A 23249-nucleotide genomic window follows, 5' to 3' on the forward strand; every position below is an offset into this window, starting at 1 on the left:
AGGAAAGGGCGGAGCGTCACGGCGTTCTGTCCTCTACGTGGGTTCGGCCAGGGGCTACAAAGGCCTCCCGTTAAGAGGTCCTGACAGTAGCTCCTCAGGATTAAATAAAGTTCTTTGTCTGTCTGTCTGTCACTTTAGCATACGCTAAAGATGATGAAGGTGAAAGCCTGCCCGCTCACGAGACATTCATTACATTACTTCACATTTTCATTCTAATGCGTTGTCCCTTCCTATTACCTGTTTTCTCCCACCAAAGGTCACGGTTCGAGTGCGCTAATTAACTCTACATTAATTAGCCGTACCTAAACTAACTTCTTTCTAATTAACACCAAAGGATATTCGTTCGAATCTCCTCCCTCACGATGTCAATTCGAATGCAGCTTGGAGATGTGGCCGGTTAGCCCATATCTCCATGTTGGGTCGTGGATTCAAGTGCCTTAATCATCTTTGCCTTAATTAACACCAAAGGTCCTAGCTTTGACTCCCACCAGAGGTCGAGGGTTCGACTCCCACCAACGTTGGTGGGTTTGGCTCTCGAGCTTCCCGATGTTAATTGGAATCCTACTTGGGGATATCGCCGGTTCGCCCATATCCCCAAGTGGTTTCGACTCCCACAAAAGGTCGTGGGTACGGTGCCTTAATTAACTCTATCTTAATTAACCGACCCTTACCTAACATTCGCTTGATTAACCCCACAGGTCGTGGGTTCGACTCCCACCAGAAATAGTGGGCTCGACTCTCGACCTTCACAATGTCAATCGGAATCCAACTTGGAGATATGGCCGGTTCGCCATATCTCCAAGTGGGTTCGACTCACACCAAAGGTCATGAGTTCAAGTGTCTTAATGAACTATGTCTTAATCAACCTTGCTTTACTTAACTTTGCCTTAATTAGCACCACAGGTCGTGCTGACGTTTCTTTTCCAGCTCGGCTTCATGCTTACTTATAAAGAAACTAACGGCCTAATTCGCCTTAATTAACCCCAGAGGTCGCGGGTTTGACTCCCATCAAAGATCGAGGGTTCGATTCCTTATTAATTTTGGTGTCATAACGCCGGACGGTGTAAGGCCCAACATCAGATGTTTAGTGCCATGAGCCGTCTCAGGCTTCTGCCTTAACAACAAGACGGACGCAAGCAGAAGGGGCTATTTTTCCATTCCTAATGATCTATCTTTGCAAGCTTCATTTAATGGAGATTTTCATAGGAATATGCGCTACGACGACGAGGTATCTATATTTGATTCAAGGTGATCTGTCTGCTAAGTCCTCATTACATTTAGTAGTTTTACTTCTTTTCTTTCCCAAATGTACTTTTCTTTCTAAACAGGAGTAAATGTACTTTCAAATGCCACCTAATTCTTCGCAAATTCCTTATAGCAGGTATGCGCTATTCTTAAAGAACCAACCAAGAAACCGACCGAGAAAAACCATGGTAACCATCTTGCACAATCATCAACACCTCCCTCCACAATGGTATCGCAGAATTAAGTAATGATGATAATGATGATGATGTCCGGTGGTTTATGGCGTGAAGGCCAGCTATGGCGAAAGAGCGTCATGACAAATGGCATTGTTATGGATGTATTTTGTATGGGGGTGGACAATGAATTCCTCATGGTAGATGTTTCATGGCTGAAAGCGACTTAAAATCTGTGGCTGCGTAAAACCTCTTGGTACTAAAAAAATCACCACCCAAACAATCCGTACAGATGGTTAACCGGCTAAACTGAAACGTGCGGCTCCGGTGTTTATCACTGGGTTAATCCCGATGGTTCATTAAATGAAGGCTTTGTATAGACTGCCGGATCCTCCGTATGCAGTTGCTGCTTGCGCTCGGCTGCACGAGCATGTTCTTGTGCCCGAGCTGCAGCATCGGCACGGCGTAGACGAGCTCGTTCCCGGTTTTGCTCGCGGCATTGCTGATCTAAAGCTGCCTGCTCCTAAGGAGAACGTATGACACATGGCCTACCCATTTCGGAGCCGGAGAGAAACAGCTGTGCGCGCGCTCGGCTGCGACGGAGTCCAACGACGTCATTACTGGCGCAGCCAATCGCGCACCTCTCTTTCTCTCTATTTTTTTTTTTTTTTGGCGCGCATGCGCACGGGGTTGCGCCGGAGGAGTTTTCGGCATGCAGGTGACCGACAGACGGAGGGACGGAAGAATCGGCTAGCCATATGTAGCTTTGTTGTAATAATGACACTGATAATTTCGTGATGTGGGCTAGGGGGATTGGGTTTCGGTAAAAACATGTATACATAATACAACTGGGGTGATAATGATAATGATGATAATGATAATAAAAACTGTTTGTGTACAAAGGCATCGCGGATATTCGCATGAGGGCAGCGACCGACTTAAATTGCGACTTTTGACGTCCCAGAACAGAGTGGGTCACGAGGGACGCCGTAATCCAGAGCTCTCGATTAATTTTGTCCACTTGGGGTCCTTTCGACGTGCACCCAAAAAAAAACACGGCACAAGAGCGCTTTTTGCATTCTTTCCCATCGCAACGTGGCGCTCGCGGCCTGAAGTTAAACTCCAGACCTCGTGCTGAGCAGCAAGACGCTTTAGCCACTGAGACACAACGGTTAATCCCGATTCAGTTAAGCCGTCGTGCACATTGCCACCTAATGGCGTCCCCGGTTTTAAACAAAATGTGAAAGCGTGCAAGGTGTATTTTTGCTTTATTTAACAATAGAGAAGAACAGCAACTCAAAAAAAAAAGTAATAAAAACCCGTCCTTCCGAACAAAGCTCTCGCCGTCGTTCCCGTATACGCGCGCCCTCGCGCGCGAACGGTTGCGCGGCTCCGTCGGTCGATCTCCGTCGAGCACAGAATTTCCCTGGTCCTCGCACCCGGTTGCACAGGCGTCGCTCTCAGAAAGGTATGTGGGCGCGCACTCCGACCTCTCCCTGCGGCTTTCCCCGGTACGAGTGTCCGTCGAAGCGGCCGAAGCTCTGCGAGCCCTCGGCGTAGCCGGTCACCCGGCCGCCGTTCTTGGAGCGGTGCAAGTCGTACTCGCCGCGGACACCCACGTTGGCGTCGTAGTTGCGACCGTTGTTGCCGGACGCCGATCCGAACACGTTCAGCCGATGCTGCGGGACAGCGAGGAGGGCAGGAGGCGAGCAATGAGTGAGGAGACAGGGCGACACGCGCGAATGGGAACGCCGGCTTGAGACTCGTTCCTGCCCGGCAACAAGAACGAGACTTGTGAGGGATCGCGTTCAAACGCTCTAGCAGGTAGGGATCTACAATACTTAAAAAAAAAGAAAAGGAACTTGCAACGGCATCATAAGCAGACGGTTGGACCATGTCGGCAGATGCCGCAAGCGAATCGTGACGGAAGAAAAAGTATGAGCGAAGGCTTTAGCGGTCAACTGCAAACAGCGCTTGTGAACGAAAACCTCCGTGAATTCAGGCATAAATTATTTTCAGTTATGTAAAGTGCAAGCTGTATACATGTAGTACGCTGTGAGGAAAGCGTAAATACAGAAACCGTGCTTCGGCCACATAAACAGCCTTTCATTAGTAAAAATTTTACATTGCGCCGCACGTAAGAAAAAGTGATAATAATAATAATAATAATAATAATAATAATAATAATAATAATAATAATAATAATAATAATAATAATGTTAAATAAAACTCCTTTTATAAAACGACGCGAACATTCTGCGACTACTTAAATCCATATCGTCCATTATCTCCGTCCCGCTTGCAATGAATAGCGCGTATATGTTAATTGCCATTGGTTTGCCTACGTGACAGGAATATTACGCGGTGTACTTGCAAGTTACACACGCTGGGAGCACTTACTCGGGGAGGTTCCGGCTTGAAGTCAAAGTTTGGACGTCGTCTCTGTTGGAAACAAACAAAAAATGGTTGTGCCTTTATCGTTGTATAAGACTGCTGTAACACCTTCCCAGAAACATTGATAATGTGTACGAAAGCTATCACAATGCTTTTTTTTAATGCTCATGCAGTTTTACCTACCGGCAGTCGAATAAGCTGTGCGGCCTGCTTTGTGTAATAGGTAAAAAGAGCTCACTTTAGCAGGTTGAGTAGGACTAACGGTTTTAACAAGTTACACAGAACTTCTATACTTGTTTTTAGCTTTTCTTACATTTCTTCGCTTGGCCTGTCGTGGTGGCTCACTGGCCCCGTCATTGATCTACTGAAGTCATTGGTTCGACTCTTGGTCGCGGCTGCCTCATTTAGAGTTGGGAGGAATTCTAAAACGTTCTTGTACTGGTTTCTGGATGGACGTCAAGAAACTAGGCCACGGTGCAGTTTCTGGTAATGGTTAAATCCCACAATGGGGTCTTTCCTCATTACTTCGGTGGTTGACATAATTTGTTGTTTATGAATAATGTCATATCAGACTGCAGGTGGCTACGGTCATATAAAAACACAACGTATAATGTGAATGAGCAATTACGAGTTACTAGTTGAAATCCGAATTAATATGAAAAGAAAGATGTACTCACCTGCCCGGCAACCATGGTGACAGCTTGAAAAAACAAAATGAGCGAAAGGACAGTTAGTAGATTTTTTCTTTTAAACAAAGCAAAAGAGAAAAACAAACATGCATAAAATATTTAGGGCAATTATGTAAAATCGCTCTAATTTAACAGGAAGCCTATTTCGAAAATCTTACACGGTGTAATTTCATTCTATTTGCAAAAGTACGAATGGTTTTTTTTTTATTTTCTTCCTTTCATTCTTTATTTATTTATTTATTTATTTATTATTACGAAGACAATTTTATTCCTGAAGGACGTTAACAAGCTACAAAAATGCTGCTTAAACACAATAAGATGACGTTAATATTTTCGCACGATTATGGTTTATATTGTATAGGTTTAGAAACAAGCATGAAGTGATAACTGACCATTATATTCGGACTCACCGAACTGTTAAGCCAAAGAAAGCAAGTGGTCTTTGAAGCCACACCTAAATATGTGTTATCAGGGGCCGAATACTGGGAGCTTTTTCGTTCTTAAGTGCTCTTTACCATGGGCCGGTCGCCTTCGCTAATAACGTGTCCCGCATAACGAGCGGGGGGAATTTGTTCTTAAGAAACAATTCTACCGCAAAAGCCTTTCCCGAATAGGGGCCCACGATATTCCATCGCTTACGCTACGTAAAAAAAAAAAAAAAAACAGAACAAAAAAAATACACAAGAGAAAACAAAAGCACATGCATGAAAGCTTACCTATCAGCAGTACGAAAACACAAAGTGACACACGGCACATGCTTGCAGGATACTGCGCAACAGAGGACTCTCCAAGGCACACGTGGTGAGCGTAGAGCAGGAGTGAATGACGGCTGGCGGGCGTCGCTCAGACATTTATACTCGATCCGCCTCGTAGCTCAAGGGAGCGCGGATCAAACTTCATTTGGCTATGCCTCTCTTTTTTTTTTTTTTTTTCTTGATTCCGCGAGCTCGCATCAACTCTTGTTGGTTCCGTTATTACGTCCCGCGTATAGCTGCATCCGGACGGACGCAGAGAGGTTGCCACGCTACCGGGCAATACGCCACCGACCACGAGCGCGTGCGGGATCATCGGGCAAACGTCGAGGCGGCTTAGTTTCCTCGACGGGTTCGCACGAGACGCGCGGTCGGGATTCCCCCCTCCCGGCAAGCGCTCGCCCTTCGGTTCCGTGATACGCGTCTGACGCGGGTCGGTCATTCAACGCTTAGCAGTTCCTGGTTTGTCGGGAAGATGGAAAAAAAGAGCGCGGCATTGCACGAGTTCATCTTCGAAACCGACCGCGTGAATCCAACGCGGAGCCTTGCCGTGATGACCGAGAGTGATGGCTTTTGCCATTTGCCGGCAGTTAGCCGTGCTGGGACGCATCCTTTGCAGAGAACAGCTCTATTTAGTTCTTCTGTAAAGTTGTTTTGTTGCCACTACGCAACAGCGTTGGCAATGCTCGAAATGTATGTTAGTCACACCACCGAGGATACGTGAATGACGTGACAGGTTGTTTCGAGCTGTAATAACGCGGTTTAAGTATGTGCACATTGTTTCTTCTCGCCATTATGAACCCCCTCTCCCTCTTTTACTAGCCGACCACAAAGTGATCTCGTTATCTTCCTGTGTTTGTATTACTGTCTTTTGCTGGTTACAGTGTTCAGTACAGGGATGACTAAAGAAACGGAGATAATGGGCCCAGAAGCATGCATTACCCATATAATGGCTAACTCTGACATTCAAACGAGTGAAAGGAATTGCTGGGTGCTCAATCAGACGAGCATCCGGTTTGCTACCCTACACTGGGGGTAAGGGAAAGGAGGAAAAGGAAGGGGAAAATAAGAAGAGACTGAGCCCTGAGTATACGCCGGAGTATGCACAGGGACACTATAAGCGGTCTCAAACAGGTGCACATCAAGCAGCGTACTAGTGCACGAAACGTTTTTTGTGCAAACGATATTTTCTAACTTGGTTACTACCATGTACTTATTTGTAGGGAAAGCAAAACTCTTTAAATGGACAGAAATGGTTAGATAAAACTGCAAAGCTCGTTAAGCCGGAGTTCGCGTGTTTATTGTGCACTCACTTCTGCATGAGACACGCAGGCGAATCAGCTTGCTTGTATACCTCAGAAATATAGCTCTCAGCGTGATGAATGTGTCATTGTCCGGTGGTAAGAGTTCCATGAATAGAGCAGCAGATTCTGGGAATCGAAGCCAACACCACCGACTGCTCTGTGCTCCAGCAATGCGATTGTATTCGACGGCCGTAAACATTTCTGTCTGCATCACTGCTATCACAATGCAGTGGCGCTTTCTCTCATGGACACCAAGTTCGCTTTTCATATTTCCGTCTTTTAAGTTGTTGACACTCTGTCAACAACTTAGACCAACTTACATGTTCAAGTGTCTTGTGCTAGCCACTTGTACATGTAGCCTTGAGCAAACGTGCTAACAACCTTTGTCGTCTGGAAAATGAGCGGTTTAATAAGCGTCCTTGACGTCTGGAAGGCTCAACAGGAAAGAAGTCTGCTCCCGCCTCGACGCGCTTTACTGACGGCGTCGTGAGTTCGACCTTGACCTATCTGTACATGACCGCGTGCGCTGCTGGATCGTTTCTGCTTCGACATTTTAGCACGATTTATCGCCGCTTCAGCGCTCATTGTGAAGAGAGGGCATGATGGCAGAAACTGGCCTCCCAGTGAATTGATAACGTATTACAAAACACTCATGCTGGTAAGCCTTGATACAGGCCTATGTTGCGCTCGATCTAGCCCGTTGCTCAATCTCTGGTGTATGTTGTGAACAAGCGGTTAGAGAGAGGGAGCTGTAACGGCTGTTTTGCCCACATGTTCATATTCCGAATCAAAGGTAATTTTTTTCTGTACATAATTATTATTATTATTATTCTATCTACAGATACATGGATGAGAGAACGAGCATATAGAGAAAACCCATTAAATTTCGCCGCAAGTTATGAATCAAAGAGATGACAATTTTACTAAGCATATTGAGCGATGATGATCGATCAATTGATCGATATTTGATTCCTGCACAGTGCTACTGTTACTCTACTAAGTCGCCAGTCCACGGTACACGTTAGCGTTATCACAATAAACGAGGATATTTATTGCATATTTCGTTGATACTCGTCAGAGCTGTTCGATGCGAAATTGGTGAATAAATCCAATAACTAATTATTCTACTGCCCGCTCTGCATTTGTAGGCGTCGTTAGTTGCAGCAGTATTCCGTGGATCTACAAGACGGACGCATCTTTCGGTGTTTTCAGCAATTTTTTCATAGTTATTTTTTCTTCAAAGGCTAAACAAGAGCGAATACGTGTGGTGCTGAAACACTGCAGAGCTTAAATGTCGGCTGTGCTTCGTTCCTTGTCACGTGACTAAGTAACGATACTTATGCGACTTCGAATGGCGCCTTCGCTGTGAAGAACGTATTTTCTTTCATTTTCTAGAAATTAGATACATCTGTCTAAATACACAGCTTTAGAAAACTTTTTGGCGTTAATATTATGAGGGGAGGGGGGCACAAAATGGATACTAGATAGCACTTGTCTTTACCATCTCATCGATTCAGTAGTTTGTAATTTCAGTGTATCTTCCACTCAGTATTCAAGATACGCCCTTCGTCACTGTCAGGTGCGATATCTGCGCGCAACGAGCTCGTCGCGGCAGACGCGACATGCGCAGATGGCCGGTCCCGCCCATTTCGACTGTCTCACAACGTTATGGGCGGCAGGCTTACAGAGTAAGAAAAAAAAAAACAACGAACGGGAACGCGGCTCTCAAGGTTGACGTGTCAAAAGTAAACAACCGGCAGCGCCTTTCTTGAAGCTATCTTACAGCATGCATGGTTCGCTTTAGAATAAGAAAGGCGACATTTTACAAAAGTATAATACTCTACTCAAATACTTTTTTATGTGGTGATTAGTAACTCAACTTAGATACATTTTCTGCGTATCTTGCACAAGCCTGGGACACTTCTGTGTGACTCACGCTGAGCTCGTTCACTGAAAAGTGTTTTTTTTTAATTAAGTGACAAAGTGATCGACTTTCATGGTGTGCCTTTTAAAAAGCCTTCCGTAAGCATATTTTGTGTTCTTATTTTTCACAGCCATCCGGCGTTCGCCACAAAGGTATCAATGTAGGTTGGAATTTGAATGTTACTGGTATATATAGTGTCGTCAGGCATCATGCTTTCGACGACGCCGATGTTGTGCTTATACTGACAATAGAACACGAACTTAATGTTGCTGCATTTCTAACCACCGCACTGCTTCGTTGCCGTATTTTCATGAAAATGGCTAGCATAAGGAATTGAGTTTAGCTGTGGGATGGACTATCGCTGCTTACTTGAGATCGTTGCAAGCTCGACGCTTGTTTCCAAACGATTTCTTATACAACGCAAAAACCAAACTACGGCTTCCAATTCACATCAACGGGAGGTCGTGTACAGTGCGAACTTACAGTATATTAGTAAGTCCCACTCAGCGCTACTTACTTCCGAATCTTTGCTGTGATGTTTCCCTTATTAGAAGAATTATACATTTGTCTAGTGTTTCTTTTGTGTAATCATTACTTTTTTTCTCGTTAAGCTTCACGCATGGCATTGGCAATGGCCGATTGGGTACGTTGTTAGCGACATCCATAAAGGAGTGAAGATTTCTGTTAGGGGGCACCATTGTGCGAGATGTTCACGCCGTCATCGAAAACTGTAGGCGAGGTCGCGAGGCGAACCGTTGACGAAGAAAAACGCGGCAAGATGAAAGCCGCAGCGATGTTTATCACTCGCCCAATGCTTTAGCATTCAACTCGACAATGGATCGGGGTGCGTTCTGTGGCAGGGGCTCCTCGCGGATGAAGCCCCCCCCCCCCCCCCCCCCCTTTCCGTCCAGATATTTAGTCCCAAACATCCGTTGGCATGGGTTCAAGTGGTCGTACCGGTTTGGTATTACACGTGCCATGAAGAAAAATAACAATTGAAAGAGAAAATAACTGAGCCATTATTTCGTAGGGGTCTGCTTTTTAAAGATTTCACGCTGCACGGGCAAGCACCTGTATGCAACGTGTTACACTTATGCGATAGTGCCTGCGCGGGTGGGTTGGTTGGTTTGCCCATGCGCGATAAACAAGTGTCGAGGGGGATCACTCTGGCTGCCTTTGTGACGGACGAGATAAGATATATCTGGATTTCCCGCGACTGAACCTACGCAGGCGTTGTTTTTCGGGCTTTGCTATGTTTTTTTCAGACGCCACATGACCCGCATCGTCGCACTGCTGCCATTTTCGTATAACACGAGTAGAATTAATTCTTTATCACTGCAACAGCAATCTTTGCGCACGTTTCCTTTTTTTTTATCGCCAGAAAACTTGTCTCTGTCTCTCTGTTCTATGGGGTTTATTGTCCCTAAACTGCAAAGTGGTTTACGAGGGACGCCGTCGTGGGAAACTTTTGATTAACTTTGACCACCTTCGGTTTTTTTAACGTGCGCCCAAGGCACGGTACATGGGCCCTTTCGCGCTTTGCCCCCATCGAATTTTCTGCCGCCGCAGCCCGTACAGAACCCGCGACGTCGTGGTCAGCAGCGCAATTGCATAGCCACTTAGCCACCACGATGTGTAAGCTTGTCTCTGCCCTCCGGTTGTTCGTAGCAGTACTAGCTGCAGCTGAAACTTGGCCTCAATGACACAGACACTGGAGGTCTTCTACAGCCTGCTACACATACGCTAGTAATTGTTAAACGTATCTATTTCCCGCTCAACGCTGCATGAACAAATGAAGGGTTTCACGTACTCAACATTTCGTGGAGCGAAGATGACTTCTCGTGTCAATGCTGTTTCTTTGATGTAAAATTTTGGGAGTGCGGAACTTAGTGGCCGTTGGATATTCGATTCATTGAGTGCGGGAAGGGACGCGCTACACCGGCAGGTTTCGTAGAAGCGCTTAAGTACACCCGAACATTTAGTGAACGCTTGCATGCGGTCTCACGGACACGATGTTCGTACTTCTGTCTCCTTCTCTCGAAAATGACCATGACTTATGAATGACAATTTTTCGTAAAAAAAACATGCCTCGCCAAGGTCAATTCACTCACGCGTGCTGCTTATGTGCCCCTAGAAGCCCATCTGCGTGATAAACGTGTAATTGCGCTAGTGAATTCAAATATGCGCAGCCTGATGATGCCACGCGAAATATCGTTACATTCGGGATAGTGCGATCACCAAGATTGTCAAGGTGTACTAAGTGCGTGGCGCGAAATATGAAATCGTTGGGATATATCCTATTTTATGAAAGACCTTGAAGTCGTGTTAAATCTTCATGTGCCGTGAATTCATGGCTCGCGTTGCTGCGGAAAACAAAAATGCGTTCAGTGGTATAGCGAGTGTTCGGTGAAATCGTTACTGTCATAAATTTAGCTTTCTAATTAAGTAGCTGTCTTTCACGACGGTTAATATCGGTTTTCTTCTACCCTCAAAAGAAGTTAACTAGAAGTTTTGCGAGCAAAAAGCGCAGGAATATTCGCGGTTTACCATCTCCCTCGTTCCTCGCATATATGTGTTTACGCGGGGATGCTGATAAGTTTCTGGCTTTGCCCCCTTCTAAATGAAATAGGAAAAAAAAAAGAGTCTGGGGCCATATTACGGCCTAATATCTTATAATTTAGCTGTGCAAATATCATATGTATGCCATTATTGGACCTGTTCTTTTTTTTCTTCCAGCGAGATGCTGTGATGGCAGAAACGCAAGGAAATTTCACGTCGTCGGAGTTACGAGCCGTAATTAAGTTTTGATTTCTAAAGGGAAATTCAGGCAAAAGGACATTCACACTGAGATCTGACAAGCACTGGAGGAGAAGCGTCTTTCCTAAAGCTCTGTCAAAAAATGGGTGTCTCTTTTGAAGACCGGGCACTTCACCATTGAAGATGAGCCCCTCAGTGTGCGTCCTCGAACCTCAACTGGCCAGGCAACCTGCGATGCTGTTCATTTAGCTGATTGTTGACAACGGGCGAATGACCACCATTATGGACACCTCACGGGCGCGTGTGGAGGTTATTGTCTCCGCCATCCAAGCTTTCAGTGAAGTGGCTGCCGAAATGTTTGAACAGTGAATTGGAAGAAACAATGATTTGAAGCAGCCAAAGCCATTTTGGCCCACTTTGAAGCTGCACGGAACATTTTAGCTAGGTTAGTGACTGAGGATATAAACCTCGCTCCACATCTATGATCCAGAAACGAAGGAACACTCAAAGGAGGGGTGCAACAGTACATCTCCACCACCGATGAAGTTCTGCACTTAAAAATGAGCCCAAAAAATTGATGGCGTCCATTTTTGTGGGACGAGGATGGTATTCTGTTTATGGACTACCTAGCTCATGGCTCTATTATTACCAGACAATGTCATGTTTACCTCCTAAACCAATTGAGGGAGGCAATTTAGAGAAAACGTCGTGGAAAGTTGACCACAGGGATTTTTTTTTCTTCTGTCCTACGATGAACCTGCGCCCCTGTGGCTTCCAAATTTAGCTTCCTGGGTATCCATTTGGTCCACCATCTACCCTACTTACCTTACCTGGCCCCCTTCAGACTATTATCTGTTCTCAAACTTGAAGAAACCTATGAAGGGGCTGAGGGCTGGTTTGAGGCCCACCCCAAGGACGTTTATTTGAACGGCCTAGAAAAGCTGCAACTGGGCTATACCAATTCAGCGCATCAGTCTCTCTAAATGGGGAAGGGGGGGGGGGGGGTATATGTTGAATAAATGTGTTATTTCGTAACCCTGACTCTCTTCTTTCCGGTGGAAGCCAGAAACTTATCAGCATGTATAACATGTATATGTATACATATGTATACATGTATAACAGAAAAAAACCTGCAACAAAACAGCGCATTGTGCAGACACTTTGAGAATGTCGTTTCGCTAGGGCAAACGACACACTGTATTCGCGAGAAGGATGTCAGCGCGGTCAACGCAACGCTAGGTGGAAAGCGGAAGAAGCGGGGTCTTTCCTGTCTGGCTCGCCGATTAGCGTCCGCTCGTCATCGAGAGCGGCTCGTGCCCTGCGGGAAATACCGGCGGCGTGCAAGGTTTCAACAGATAGCACGCCGATCTCTCGCTCTCGTCCCATCGCAGCGGCGCTTTATAAGCCACCGCGGCTGAGGACCACGGGTCTTACTTTTTTTTTTCTGAAGAGCAGAGGAACAGCCAGCGTCCGCTCAATTCCAGGCGTCATGTCTTCGAGGATAGTTGCCGTGTGCTTGCTTTTCCTGTCTGGTGAGCGAAAAATTGCGAAGCCCTCACCTTGCAACTTTCTCGCGCTGGATTCTGAGCACAATTGACCCAATACCGTTTGCAGCATCGTAGGAAGCGGTTTCCTGTTGTTTTTATCTTTGCCAAACGCTGTTGTAGTCGTGCACTGTATACAGGCTGCTGATGCCGACTGGCTTTTTGCCGAAGGCCGAGTGCATTGGCGCGTTTAATCTGCTGCCTGGTGTCTGCAAAGGAATACCTCGTCTACATTTCCCCTAGCGCTGTTTTGATATATACTAAAATTAATGCGAGAAGGTTAGCCACAAAGATAATATATGGGTGAGCATATATGGGTGTAATGCTGGGATGAGCAAGTGTGTAGGTTTGTGTAATATTCGACTAAACATTAATTTCTTTTCTTTTTTTTTTGTCTTTTCAGTGATTGCCCTCATCGACGCGCAGCACGTGGTAAGCGATATTTCTCATAAAAACTGCCACTTACCAAGAATGCGACAATGCGTTGCCTCGTGAATTAAGGAGGTTATAGCATGCACAGCTGCAATAACCAACCAAAGATGCACTTTGTTTACGTATACTATTCTTTTTGCTTTATGTAAAAACTGCTTGGTGACGTCGTGGAATAACTTAAAGACATTGGAAATTGTGTGTGTGTGTGTGTGTGTGTGTGTGTGTGTGTGTGTGTGTGTGTGTGTGTGTGTGTGTGCGCGTGCGTGCGTGCGTGCGTGCGTGTGCGTGTGTGTGTGTGTGTGTGTGTACGTTTGTACGTTTTCCCTTACATTCTGGGTTTCATGTAACCATATTGCAAAGAACGAAATGACAGAGCGTCCTTCGGTTACGACTGCTCGGTGCTACTGGTTTATTCCAACCTTCTGTCCGCTGGCTCGTGCGCGGGATGGTGACGCTCTTCTTTCTCTTCTGTTCTACACATTCTTGAAATGGGAAGCAGCAGCATTTTTTTTATTAAGAGGTGCATTTGCTGCATCTCTATAAATGACTGCTGTGTTACGCGACTAAGAGCAACGACATCATTCATGTTTATTTTGCAGAGGCCCGACACCATTCGAGTGCCGCCACCACGCATTCACCTGCCGAAAATACCACCGCCGCCAAGGGTACGTATCGACGAGTCGTGCTCGTATTTATCAACACGTTTGTTGCTAAGGCATCGCTTCGGGAGAGTGCTCTTGAATCTCCCATTCTCGTATTACAAAGGTGCTAAAGATGGTACCTCTACTTAAAGTATCGTTTTGCGCATCTTTTTCATTGCTCCTCAAAAGGTCCAAACCGGTGCAGTTGTTTTGCTTAAGAGAGCGAAAATTGTGCAGCACAGTCAACGTTTCCAAGCCGTGGTGGCCTCTCAGCTTGCTATTCGTTTGTTTTATTTCCTTTTTAACTCTTTGTTTTCTTTCCTTGTTTTTTGCTGATGCAGTAATAATAATAGAAATGAAGTATATCTGAAGGCAGTGTAGCAATGCTTCCTGGTCCCAAAAACCAAAAAAGTGGGGTGAGGGGAGGAAGGTGGGTGTAGAAAAGCCGACCGTTTCTCATTTATGTAACACGATTTTAATATTAACAAACAGGACATATTTAGGCTTAACCTCATATACCGCAGAAGAAACGCAGCCTTCTGATAAGTGACTTGGAAAGCATACGAAGAGCTTGCGTATCGTGTTACTGTTAGAGAATATTTAAAAAATAACGACATTACACCCGCATTGCGGCTCTATAGCCAAACTGACTTCGTGCGAAAAGCATTGGGTCTGATTAGAATGGTCGCCCGTGACTGAGCGAAGTCCTCGTTGCCTTCTCCTTCGCTGTCGCGGTTGGCCGACCGCTCGTTCTTATATGCAGGGTTCCTTTTTTTTTTTGTTTTAGCTGCGTACGAATTTTAAAGACTGCCTCTGACAAATAACCCAATTCTAAACCTTGATCTAAATTACTCCATAAGGCGGCCATTATTTCTACGATCAATCGGAGTGCCTAATTGAGTGAGCAACATCCTTACGCTAATTAACTATTTAATTAATTATTTTATGGCGCATAGTTTACGAGTTGTAGTTAGTGAGTCCTCAAGGCGTATCCGCTTGGAACGAATTCTCAGAACTGCACCAGTTTAGAGATGTTAATTTTCAAAGTGAATAGGCCTTGCGGACTCGCCGGTTATAATCCGTAGGCTGAAATATGAGCCGTTCAATAATAATAAAAAATATTACTTAGCGTAATTACGTTAATTATTCAATTAATCACTGATTTCTCGTAGAGGTAACGGCCGCCTCGTCGAGTACTTTAGACCAAGGGTTAGACTTGTGCTAACTTTTACACAGGCAATGTTAAAAATTTGGTGCAGGCAAAGGAAACGTCCTATATATAGGCACAGGCGTTGCATGCTCCCGGCATAGGATACACCAACCGTTATTTTGCAAGAAATTTCGTAACTTTCGTTTTCTCGCCGAACGTCTGCTACCCTCTTTAGTTACAGTTACACAAGGCTTCTTATTTGGCACCCATTTCCGCGCACTGGGGTAGTGTTTTACTTACGGGCAAAGGCCATAATGATGACCAAATGAAGCACCGCAGGGCTTGACTTTTCCACGACTGACTTCTCGTTCATGTGCAGACGCGGATCGATGTGCAAGGAGGTGGTGGGCGGTCCCAGCACAGCGTGAGTGGTAGCATTCACCATGACGTGTACCGCCCCAACCGTGGTCCCACAATCTCCATCTGGGGTCAGGGCTCGCACCAGCGGCACCCGGCCACGGGCACCCAGGGCCAGGGCCAAGTTGGAGTTGGTGTCGGGATCCCCATAGGAAGGCGACGAGGATAAACATCAGCGCTTTAATCTCTTGCGTGCCAATTATTTCCGAAATAAACATGTGCTAGTCTACCTTTTGCATTTTCTGCTTGCTTTCTTTTTTTCTTTATACTTTGCTGAGGTATTAAGAACATTGCTAGTTCCGTTAAAGAATTCCATGTGGTCAAAATTAATACTTAGTCCTCCGCTACGGCATGCCTCATAATCATGTCGTGGTTTTGTCACGTAAAGCCCTAGAATTTAATTCAATCGATAAGTCGGAGGATCCGGTAAAACACACTTGCCAGCAGGCCCACACGCAGACAAGCTATGTGATATATATATAAGTAGCTTTAAAAGCTATCTTTATCGATCTTGGAAATAACTGGTTCAAGCAGCGTGGCCCTAGAATGGCTTAGAGCAATAAAGAAACAATCGTTGCTTGCATGTACTAAATCACTCAAATTCTGCGCATTTTCATTAACGTTTGCCAGTTATGGGAATTCTCTCGGACTGGTCGTGGCATCGATGTGCGTAACGCAACCAAAAACCTAGTACATGGCCACCAGGATCGGCTCAGAGTAGTGCCCGCACCAGTTGCTTCTTAAAAATTTAATTCTTAGTTTTACGGGGTAAAAAAAAAAAACTGCATATGATTATGAGGCGCGCTGTACTGGTGGAACTCGGGATTAATGCTGACCATTTGAGATTTTTGAAACTGCATCTACATGTAAGAATACGAAAGATTTTGCATTTCGCCCCCATCAAAATATACGGCCGCCGCTGCCGGGATTGATTCCGCGACCTCCAGCGCAGCAGCGCGACGGCATAGCCGCTAAACTACCGCGGCGGGTGCCAGCGGCCCATCGAAAGGTGTCACTGAACGAGCACACCAACTCTGTCTGCAATGACGCCATACCTGACCTTACGTTCGTTAAGAACATGGAGCATGATTCATGGACTAACACAAACAAGAATTTTGGCAGTGATCATTACGCAATAGAAGTCAAACTGGAAGTTGGTAAAGGCCTAACTCGAGAATTCCAAGTCGTAGATTGGTACCTTTTTCGTAAGAAACCCAAAGCGGAAAAGAAACCACCAAACTCAACCTCAGAGACTGGTGCGAGGGCATCAGAAGGGACATCAAAACAGCGTCCAAAAAGATTGTTACAGACAGTAATGTGGAGGCAATGGACTCTAAAGTTACCCACTTAATAGAGGCCAAGGAAACCATAACCCGAAAGTGGTTGGTCCAAAGGCTAAATCGAAGGCTGAGAAAAAGAATCGCAGAACTTAACAAACAAATCGAACAACGTTGTGACGCCCTCTGCAAGCAACAGTGGGATGAGTTTTGTGAGTCAATCGATGGGCAGATATCAAACGGCAAGGCGTGGAAGCACATCGAGCATCTGCTGGATGAAGAAAGCACTAAAGCCAACCAGAGACACAGCCTTGCCCTAGCTATACACATAGCCCTTAGGAATCGGCCCATCGAAACAGTCACCAAGCAACTAAGTGACAGATACCTACCAGTTAGAAATGAGCAGTACTAACCACTTCCATCAGAATACAGGGGAGCCCCTCAGCCTGAACTCGACCAACCCTTGACCACATCTGAAATCCGGAGGGTGTCGAGTGAACTAAATCGAAAGTCAGCCCCTGGTCCTGATGGAGTAACAAACAGATCACTCAGCAATCTCGACGAGTCGTCAATTGAAGCACTAACAGACATCATCAATGAAGCATGGAGCTCAGACGAAGTCCCAGAAGAATGGAAAACCTCATAAGTTATACTAATACCGCAACCGGGTATACCCCCAAGCTTGGAGAACTTACGGCCACTATCACTTACATCATGCGTCGGAAATGTCTCTGAACACGCAATCCTTAATAGGCTAAAAGACAATAATATATACACACAACATGCTGGATTTTAGATCTGCACCTTGCACGCAGGATGCAATGAAACAAATGAAACACCACATACTCGATGGATATTCAAGAGATACCAAGGCCATACTCAGATTAGACTTGGAAAAAGCGTTCGACAACATCAAGCATGAGTACGTCCTCAAAACGATAGAAGACATTGGACTAGGGTTGACGACGTATAACTACATCAAATCCTTTCTCGAAGCACGCACGGCGAGGATAAAGGTCGGAGACAAACTCGGAAGTGGTTCAGCTCGGAGATCGAGGAACCCCCCAAGGATTGGTCATCCCCCCCGTTCTTTTCAACTTTTGCATGATTGGTCTGTCCAGAAAGCTGGGCAACATTATGGACATTGACCATACCATATATGCTAATGATCTCACTATATGGTGTGCTGGTGCCATTGAAGGACACATACAGGATGCGCTTACTGAAGCGATCAGGACGGTGGAGGAATACCTGAGACCCAGTGGACTCAGGTGCTCCCCACACAAATCGGAGTTGCTACTTTATAGACGTGAAAAAGGGGGTATGCCTAAGGGCTGGCAACCCATCGGAAAGCGATATACACCTACTTACAGAAAATGGTGTCGATATACCCAGAGTCAACGTCATCAAGGTACTAGGCTTTTCCATTGATGCAAACGGCGGAAACCACACGGAGCTCAAGAAAACCACCCTTAAAACGAATAATGCGTACAGGATGATCAGGCACCTGGCAGGAAGGCACAAGGGCACGAAAGAAGATAACCTCATCTTGGTTAATCAACTCTTTCGTACTCTGTCATATTTCATACACCGCTGCCATGTACAAATGGACGCAGGTTCAACTCAAGAAGCTTGACACGCAAATCAAGAAGCTTCCTAAAAGTGCATTGGGGCTCCCAATTCGAACCAGTACTGAAAATTGCTTATGTTAGGAATACACAACACGACCACGGAGATATCAGAAATATCACAAATAGCGAGATTATCTACAACCAGCACGGGAGGATCAATCCTAGACAGGATCATGATCAACCCCCTTACGGATCTATAGCAGTACACTAAAGTTCATCAAGAATTCACCAACAACATAATTGTCGCAGCACTACCCAGGAATATGCACCCAACACATAACATAAACAGGAGGGTTGCATGAGCCAGGGCGTTAATCAAGAAAATGGATAAAGGGGGCAGATGAGCCTGATTTGTTGATTCGGCTGCCTACAAGAGTCGAATTAAGTTCGCGGTGGTGGTAGTGGGTCACCAGGGCGAATGCATCAACTGCGCCACGGTTTGCACTAGCAAACCTGAAGTCGCTGAATAAGTGGTCATGCATTAGCACGAACAGACGATAGATACACAGAAATATATGTTGACACGAAAACGGCTATTAGAGCTTTCAACAGGGGCAAGATTGCTCCACAGGCTCAGAGGATAATTAACACAAGACAAACAAATGTTACACATTACATTTATTGGTTCCCAGCACCCCTTGGTTGACTTGATGACATTCCCGTCAATCCAAATGAATCGGCCAACAGTGTCGCCCGCGAACTTACAGACCGGGCCGCTTTCACATATGGCTTTGATTCTGCTGGATTGGAGAACCTACAGAGAGATATGCTCGTGACATACACTGTAATTACAAAACATAACTGCATGGCAAGGAGGCAGTTTGCAACCCCTCGCTATAGAGTAAATAGAGCACAAGCAGTTACACTTAGGCAATTACAAACACAGTCCTAATATTCACCTGCAGAAATGAAGGAATGGTATAACACTGCAGACATTAATATTATATGCAAAGCATGCAAAAAGGAGATACGCATGCTCGAACATATGCTCTGGAAGTGTGGGTCGTTCGGCCCTGGCATTTCCTGGAATCGGTTTTCAAGAATGATCAAATCCCACGATCGTATCCTTCAAGTTCTGGCTGTCCAGCACGCCCGTGATAGGGCTAGGAGGCTTGACCTCCCGGTCCCAACATGGGACTAGCCAGGTAGATGGCAACACTTTGTACAGGACCTGAATAAAGTTTTTTCCTCCCCTCCTCCTCCGAGCACACTAAAATTACCACGTCGCAACCATTTTTAAAGGATACAGTGCCTTCAAAGTTAAACTATCAATTTTTTTCAAAATTCGGCAGCAAAGCTCCTGAAACACGCGAAGGACAAAGCATGCTGCACGCTTGGTAATGCACCGTCTCGCGTCGTCGCCTTGCTGCTTTCGCAGTTTGGCTTCTTCGGCTCGTTTTCGACGCTTAGCTCAAACTCGCGCCAACGATATTTCTCTTCGACTTCACGTTGCATCCTCTCAGCAGGGTATTGAAACGTATGCTGTTCTGTGCGTTGTACGGGTGATTTCGATGTATGTATGCACTGTTGACTTCACTTTGGTGAGCGGCGCTTGTGAGCCATTGCTTACGGTGGTATGAGCCATTGAGAAGGTCACGTGGTTTTTTGTACCACTCGCCTAGACGCCGCGTTTCTGTACGTTGTATGCGTGATTCCAATGAATGTATGTACTGTACGCGTCACTTTGCAGAGTGTTTCTAGCCTCTGCATTGCAAAAGGGCCGAGCCATTGCATTTTTCGCTTGCTTAGAGGGGTATGAGCCGTTTGTGATGATAGTTTTCGTACCTTTGGAACGGACGGCGTGTTTTTTTCCAACGCCATCGAAGGTATGAGCTACTTAAGGCTCTCGCCTTAATAAAAAATGTCATGCCGGCTTTAGCGTCCACTTAGTGGACAATTGTGTCCACTTTAGTGGACGCACAATTTTCGCAAGCAAGTGCACTCAACAAATACATAATTATCAAACATTTGTCAATTAGTTATTCTAATTTCTCGATTATGGCATATGCTCTGTGGGGATTCACGAGTTCGCCGGCGCCAATGCGCGGGCGCATTCACCTGTTCTGCCATCCCTATGCCTCACCCCCTTCTCACCCGCAACCGGCTGTCAGCGGTGGCGCTCCACTCACAATGGTTCGCGGTGAAGGCGGGGCATTACTTTCGTGGCGGGAGCGCAGGGAGCGTGTCTCTTCTCTCTTTAGACTGCGCCGGGTACGTACATGCTTCCTCTCGTCCGCCGACACCTTTGTGACTAAGGGCGGCTCGCACGAACATTTAATACCGAAAATAGTAACGAATTTAGGAACGCGTTCTTGAATGTTCCATAGACAACGCCTAGTCCGCAAAAGAACGCGTTCTTAAATTAGTTATTATTTTGGGTGTTAAATGTTTGTGTAAGTCGCGCTAGAACTCGAGCTCGCGCACAGTGCCTTTGCCCGTGCGGGGAGCGCGTACCTCGTGTTGTTCCTATCCCGACGCTAAGCCGAAGAACGGGTGCCTCGTACTCGCGCGAGGTCGTGCCACGCCGAGCCGCACTTATCGGAGGCCCAAGCCGAAGGAGATTGCCCGAGCTCTCGCGAGTTGGCCCTATGGTTATCGCGAGAGCAAGTAGCATAGCCGCCGGCACTTTTCCCAGCGGCGTGTCCCAGCTTGAGCCTGTGCTCTCGCAGCGACGTGCTATAGGCGCCTCTGGCTGTTATTTTCGCCCTGGGTGCGGGACCCCTTTAAAAGAATGGAGAATGGAATTAAAAGAATGGAGCTGTTTTCGAATTCGATTGTCAAGTTTCGAATATAAGTATATAGCATAATCACGGAAAAATTAATTAATAATTTCTTCATAAATGTGTATTTACGTACATTATTAGCTGCACTTGCTCGCGAAAGTCGTGTCCATCAAAGCACATACAGCACCATTAGAAGGAGCATTTGCGTAGCTAGTGGAGCTTTTCTTTTTCTTAGTAAATCTAGTTTAACTTTGAAGCCCTATACGTACATTCATATTATAGTAGAAAGCTACCTAGGGACTGAATGTATTATGTGTGGCCATATGTACACAGAAAACAAAATAGTGAAACATTTTGGTCCAGCTGCCACCAGCATATTCCGTCCATTCATGCAGCGAGCGCTTAATTTCACCCTAAATTCTATTCATTCATTCAAGATATATACTTTCAGGTACCGAAGCTACAACAGAAAGGAATAGGGAAAGTAAAAAAAAGAGGGACATGCAGCTAGCGATATCAAATATATAAAAAGAAATGTGCAGGGCTTTTTGCAAGGCGTTCTTGAATTGTTCAGCACTCAGCGAGTTACGGCCTAAATGGTGGCGCGAATGGGATTCCATCCGACGCTTCCTTTAGGGACAAAATAATCGTTACACACATATGTGCGAGAAGATTGTAAACCCACGTTGCAACGGTGACCGGCTGTAGCTAACATGTATCGCAATGGGGATTAAAAGAGCGCCTTTGAGAGCACAGTTGTAATGGTCGATTTTATTTAAAAAATTCAGGCGATAGAGTTTACCACGGAGGGAAAGTTCAGGTTAATTTAGTGGTTGCTCCATTTGCAGGACGCTATAGTAACCTGGACAATTTCATAATATTGTTACGTAGGAAGACGCAGACGAAAAGCTATGTACAAATATATTTACAAGGAAAATACGCTGCGCTTGGCCAAGAGGCAACAGCCCGCGCTAGCTTCTAATCGTCGTCGTCGTCTTCACACTGCTGGCCTTTCGTGATCGCGCATATTGTGCCGTAGCACTACCCCCGGCTGCAAAAGCGCCGTCCCGGAGCGACTAAAGATCGGACTCGGAAGCAGTGTAGTAGGCCTTGAGCCTACTGACGTGTACGACATCACTAGATGCCACAGGAGAGGACGAGGTTGAGGCCACAGGAGCAATTTCGTAAGTCACAGGCGTCACCTGGCGCAGCACGCGGTAGGGCCCTGTGTATCGCGAAAGGAGCTTCTCTGAAAGTCCGACGTGACGAGAGGGCGACCACAGGAGCACGAGCGCACCAGGTGAAAACTGTACGTCACGATGGCGGGCGTTGTACTGACACTGCTGAGTGGTCTGTGAGGCCGTCAGTCGAGCACGGGCAAGCTGGCGTGCATGGTCAGCGAGGGCGATGGCGTCGCGCGCATACTCGCTTGTTGAGACCGCAGCAGGAGGAAGTGCCGTGTCTAGGGGCAAGGTAGGTTCGCGACCGTACAGTAGATAAAAGGGAGAAAATCCGGCGGTGTCGTGCCGGGAAGAATTGTACGCAAATGTTACGTAAGGAAGGGCAATGTCCCAGTCGTGGTGGTCCTTGGAAACGTACTTGGCCAGCATATCGGTAAGAGTACGGTTTAACCGCTCTGTCAGGCCATTGGTTTGAGGATGGTATGAAGTAGTCAGTTTGTGTTGAATGGAGCAGGAACGCACAATGTCAGCGATAACTTTCGAGAGGAAGTTTCGACCACGGTCAGTAAGCAGCTGTCGCGGGGCGCCATGAAGCAAGATAATGTCACGCAAGAGAAAGTCCGCGACGTCAGTGGCGCAGCTGGTAGGGAGAGCCCGAGTGATAGCGTATCGGGTGGCGTAATCAGTCGCGACGGCTACCCATTTGTTCCCAGAAGATGACGTGGGAAAGGGACCGAGCAGGTCTAATCCAACACGAAAGAACGGTTCCACAGGGACGGTGATCGGCTGGAGATGACCGGCAGGTAGCACCTGAGGTGTCTTCCGACGCTGGCAGGGATCACAGGCAGCAACATAGCGTCGAACGGAGCGAGCGAGACCAGGCCAATAGAAGCGGCGGCGGACGCGGTCGTACGTGCGGGTTACCCCAAGATGTCCTGAAGTGGGTGCGTCATGCATCTCAAAGAGCACAGTCTGTCGTAGCTGTTTTGGCACGACAAGAAGAAGGTCAGAGCCG

General features: G+C 46.3%; 2 protein-coding genes across 2 annotated transcripts; one reads left to right on the forward strand and one right to left on the reverse strand.

Moving 5' to 3' along the window:
* Window positions 1-2669: 2669 nt before the first annotated feature.
* On the reverse strand, window positions 2670-5655 carry LOC126548642 (uncharacterized). Its single transcript, XM_050196887.3, has 4 exons — window positions 5218-5655; window positions 4490-4512; window positions 3819-3860; window positions 2670-3097 (listed from the first exon to the last, which is right to left on the reverse strand). The coding sequence occupies exons 1-4, from the start codon at window positions 5255-5257 to the stop codon at window positions 2879-2881; spliced, it is 324 nt and encodes a 107-aa protein (XP_050052844.1). The 5' UTR covers window positions 5258-5655; the 3' UTR covers window positions 2670-2878.
* A 6961-nt stretch (window positions 5656-12616) lies between these two features.
* LOC126548542 (uncharacterized) lies at window positions 12617-15651 on the forward strand. The gene is made up of 4 exons (XM_050196771.3): window positions 12617-12770; window positions 13186-13214; window positions 13814-13879; window positions 15385-15651. The coding sequence occupies exons 1-4, from the start codon at window positions 12728-12730 to the stop codon at window positions 15589-15591; spliced, it is 345 nt and encodes a 114-aa protein (XP_050052728.2). The 5' UTR covers window positions 12617-12727; the 3' UTR covers window positions 15592-15651.
* Window positions 15652-23249: the final 7598 nt, after the last annotated feature.

Source organism: Dermacentor andersoni, chromosome 1, assembly GCF_023375885.2.
Source record: "Dermacentor andersoni chromosome 1, qqDerAnde1_hic_scaffold, whole genome shotgun sequence".
NCBI lineage: Eukaryota > Metazoa > Arthropoda > Arachnida > Ixodida > Ixodidae > Dermacentor > Dermacentor andersoni.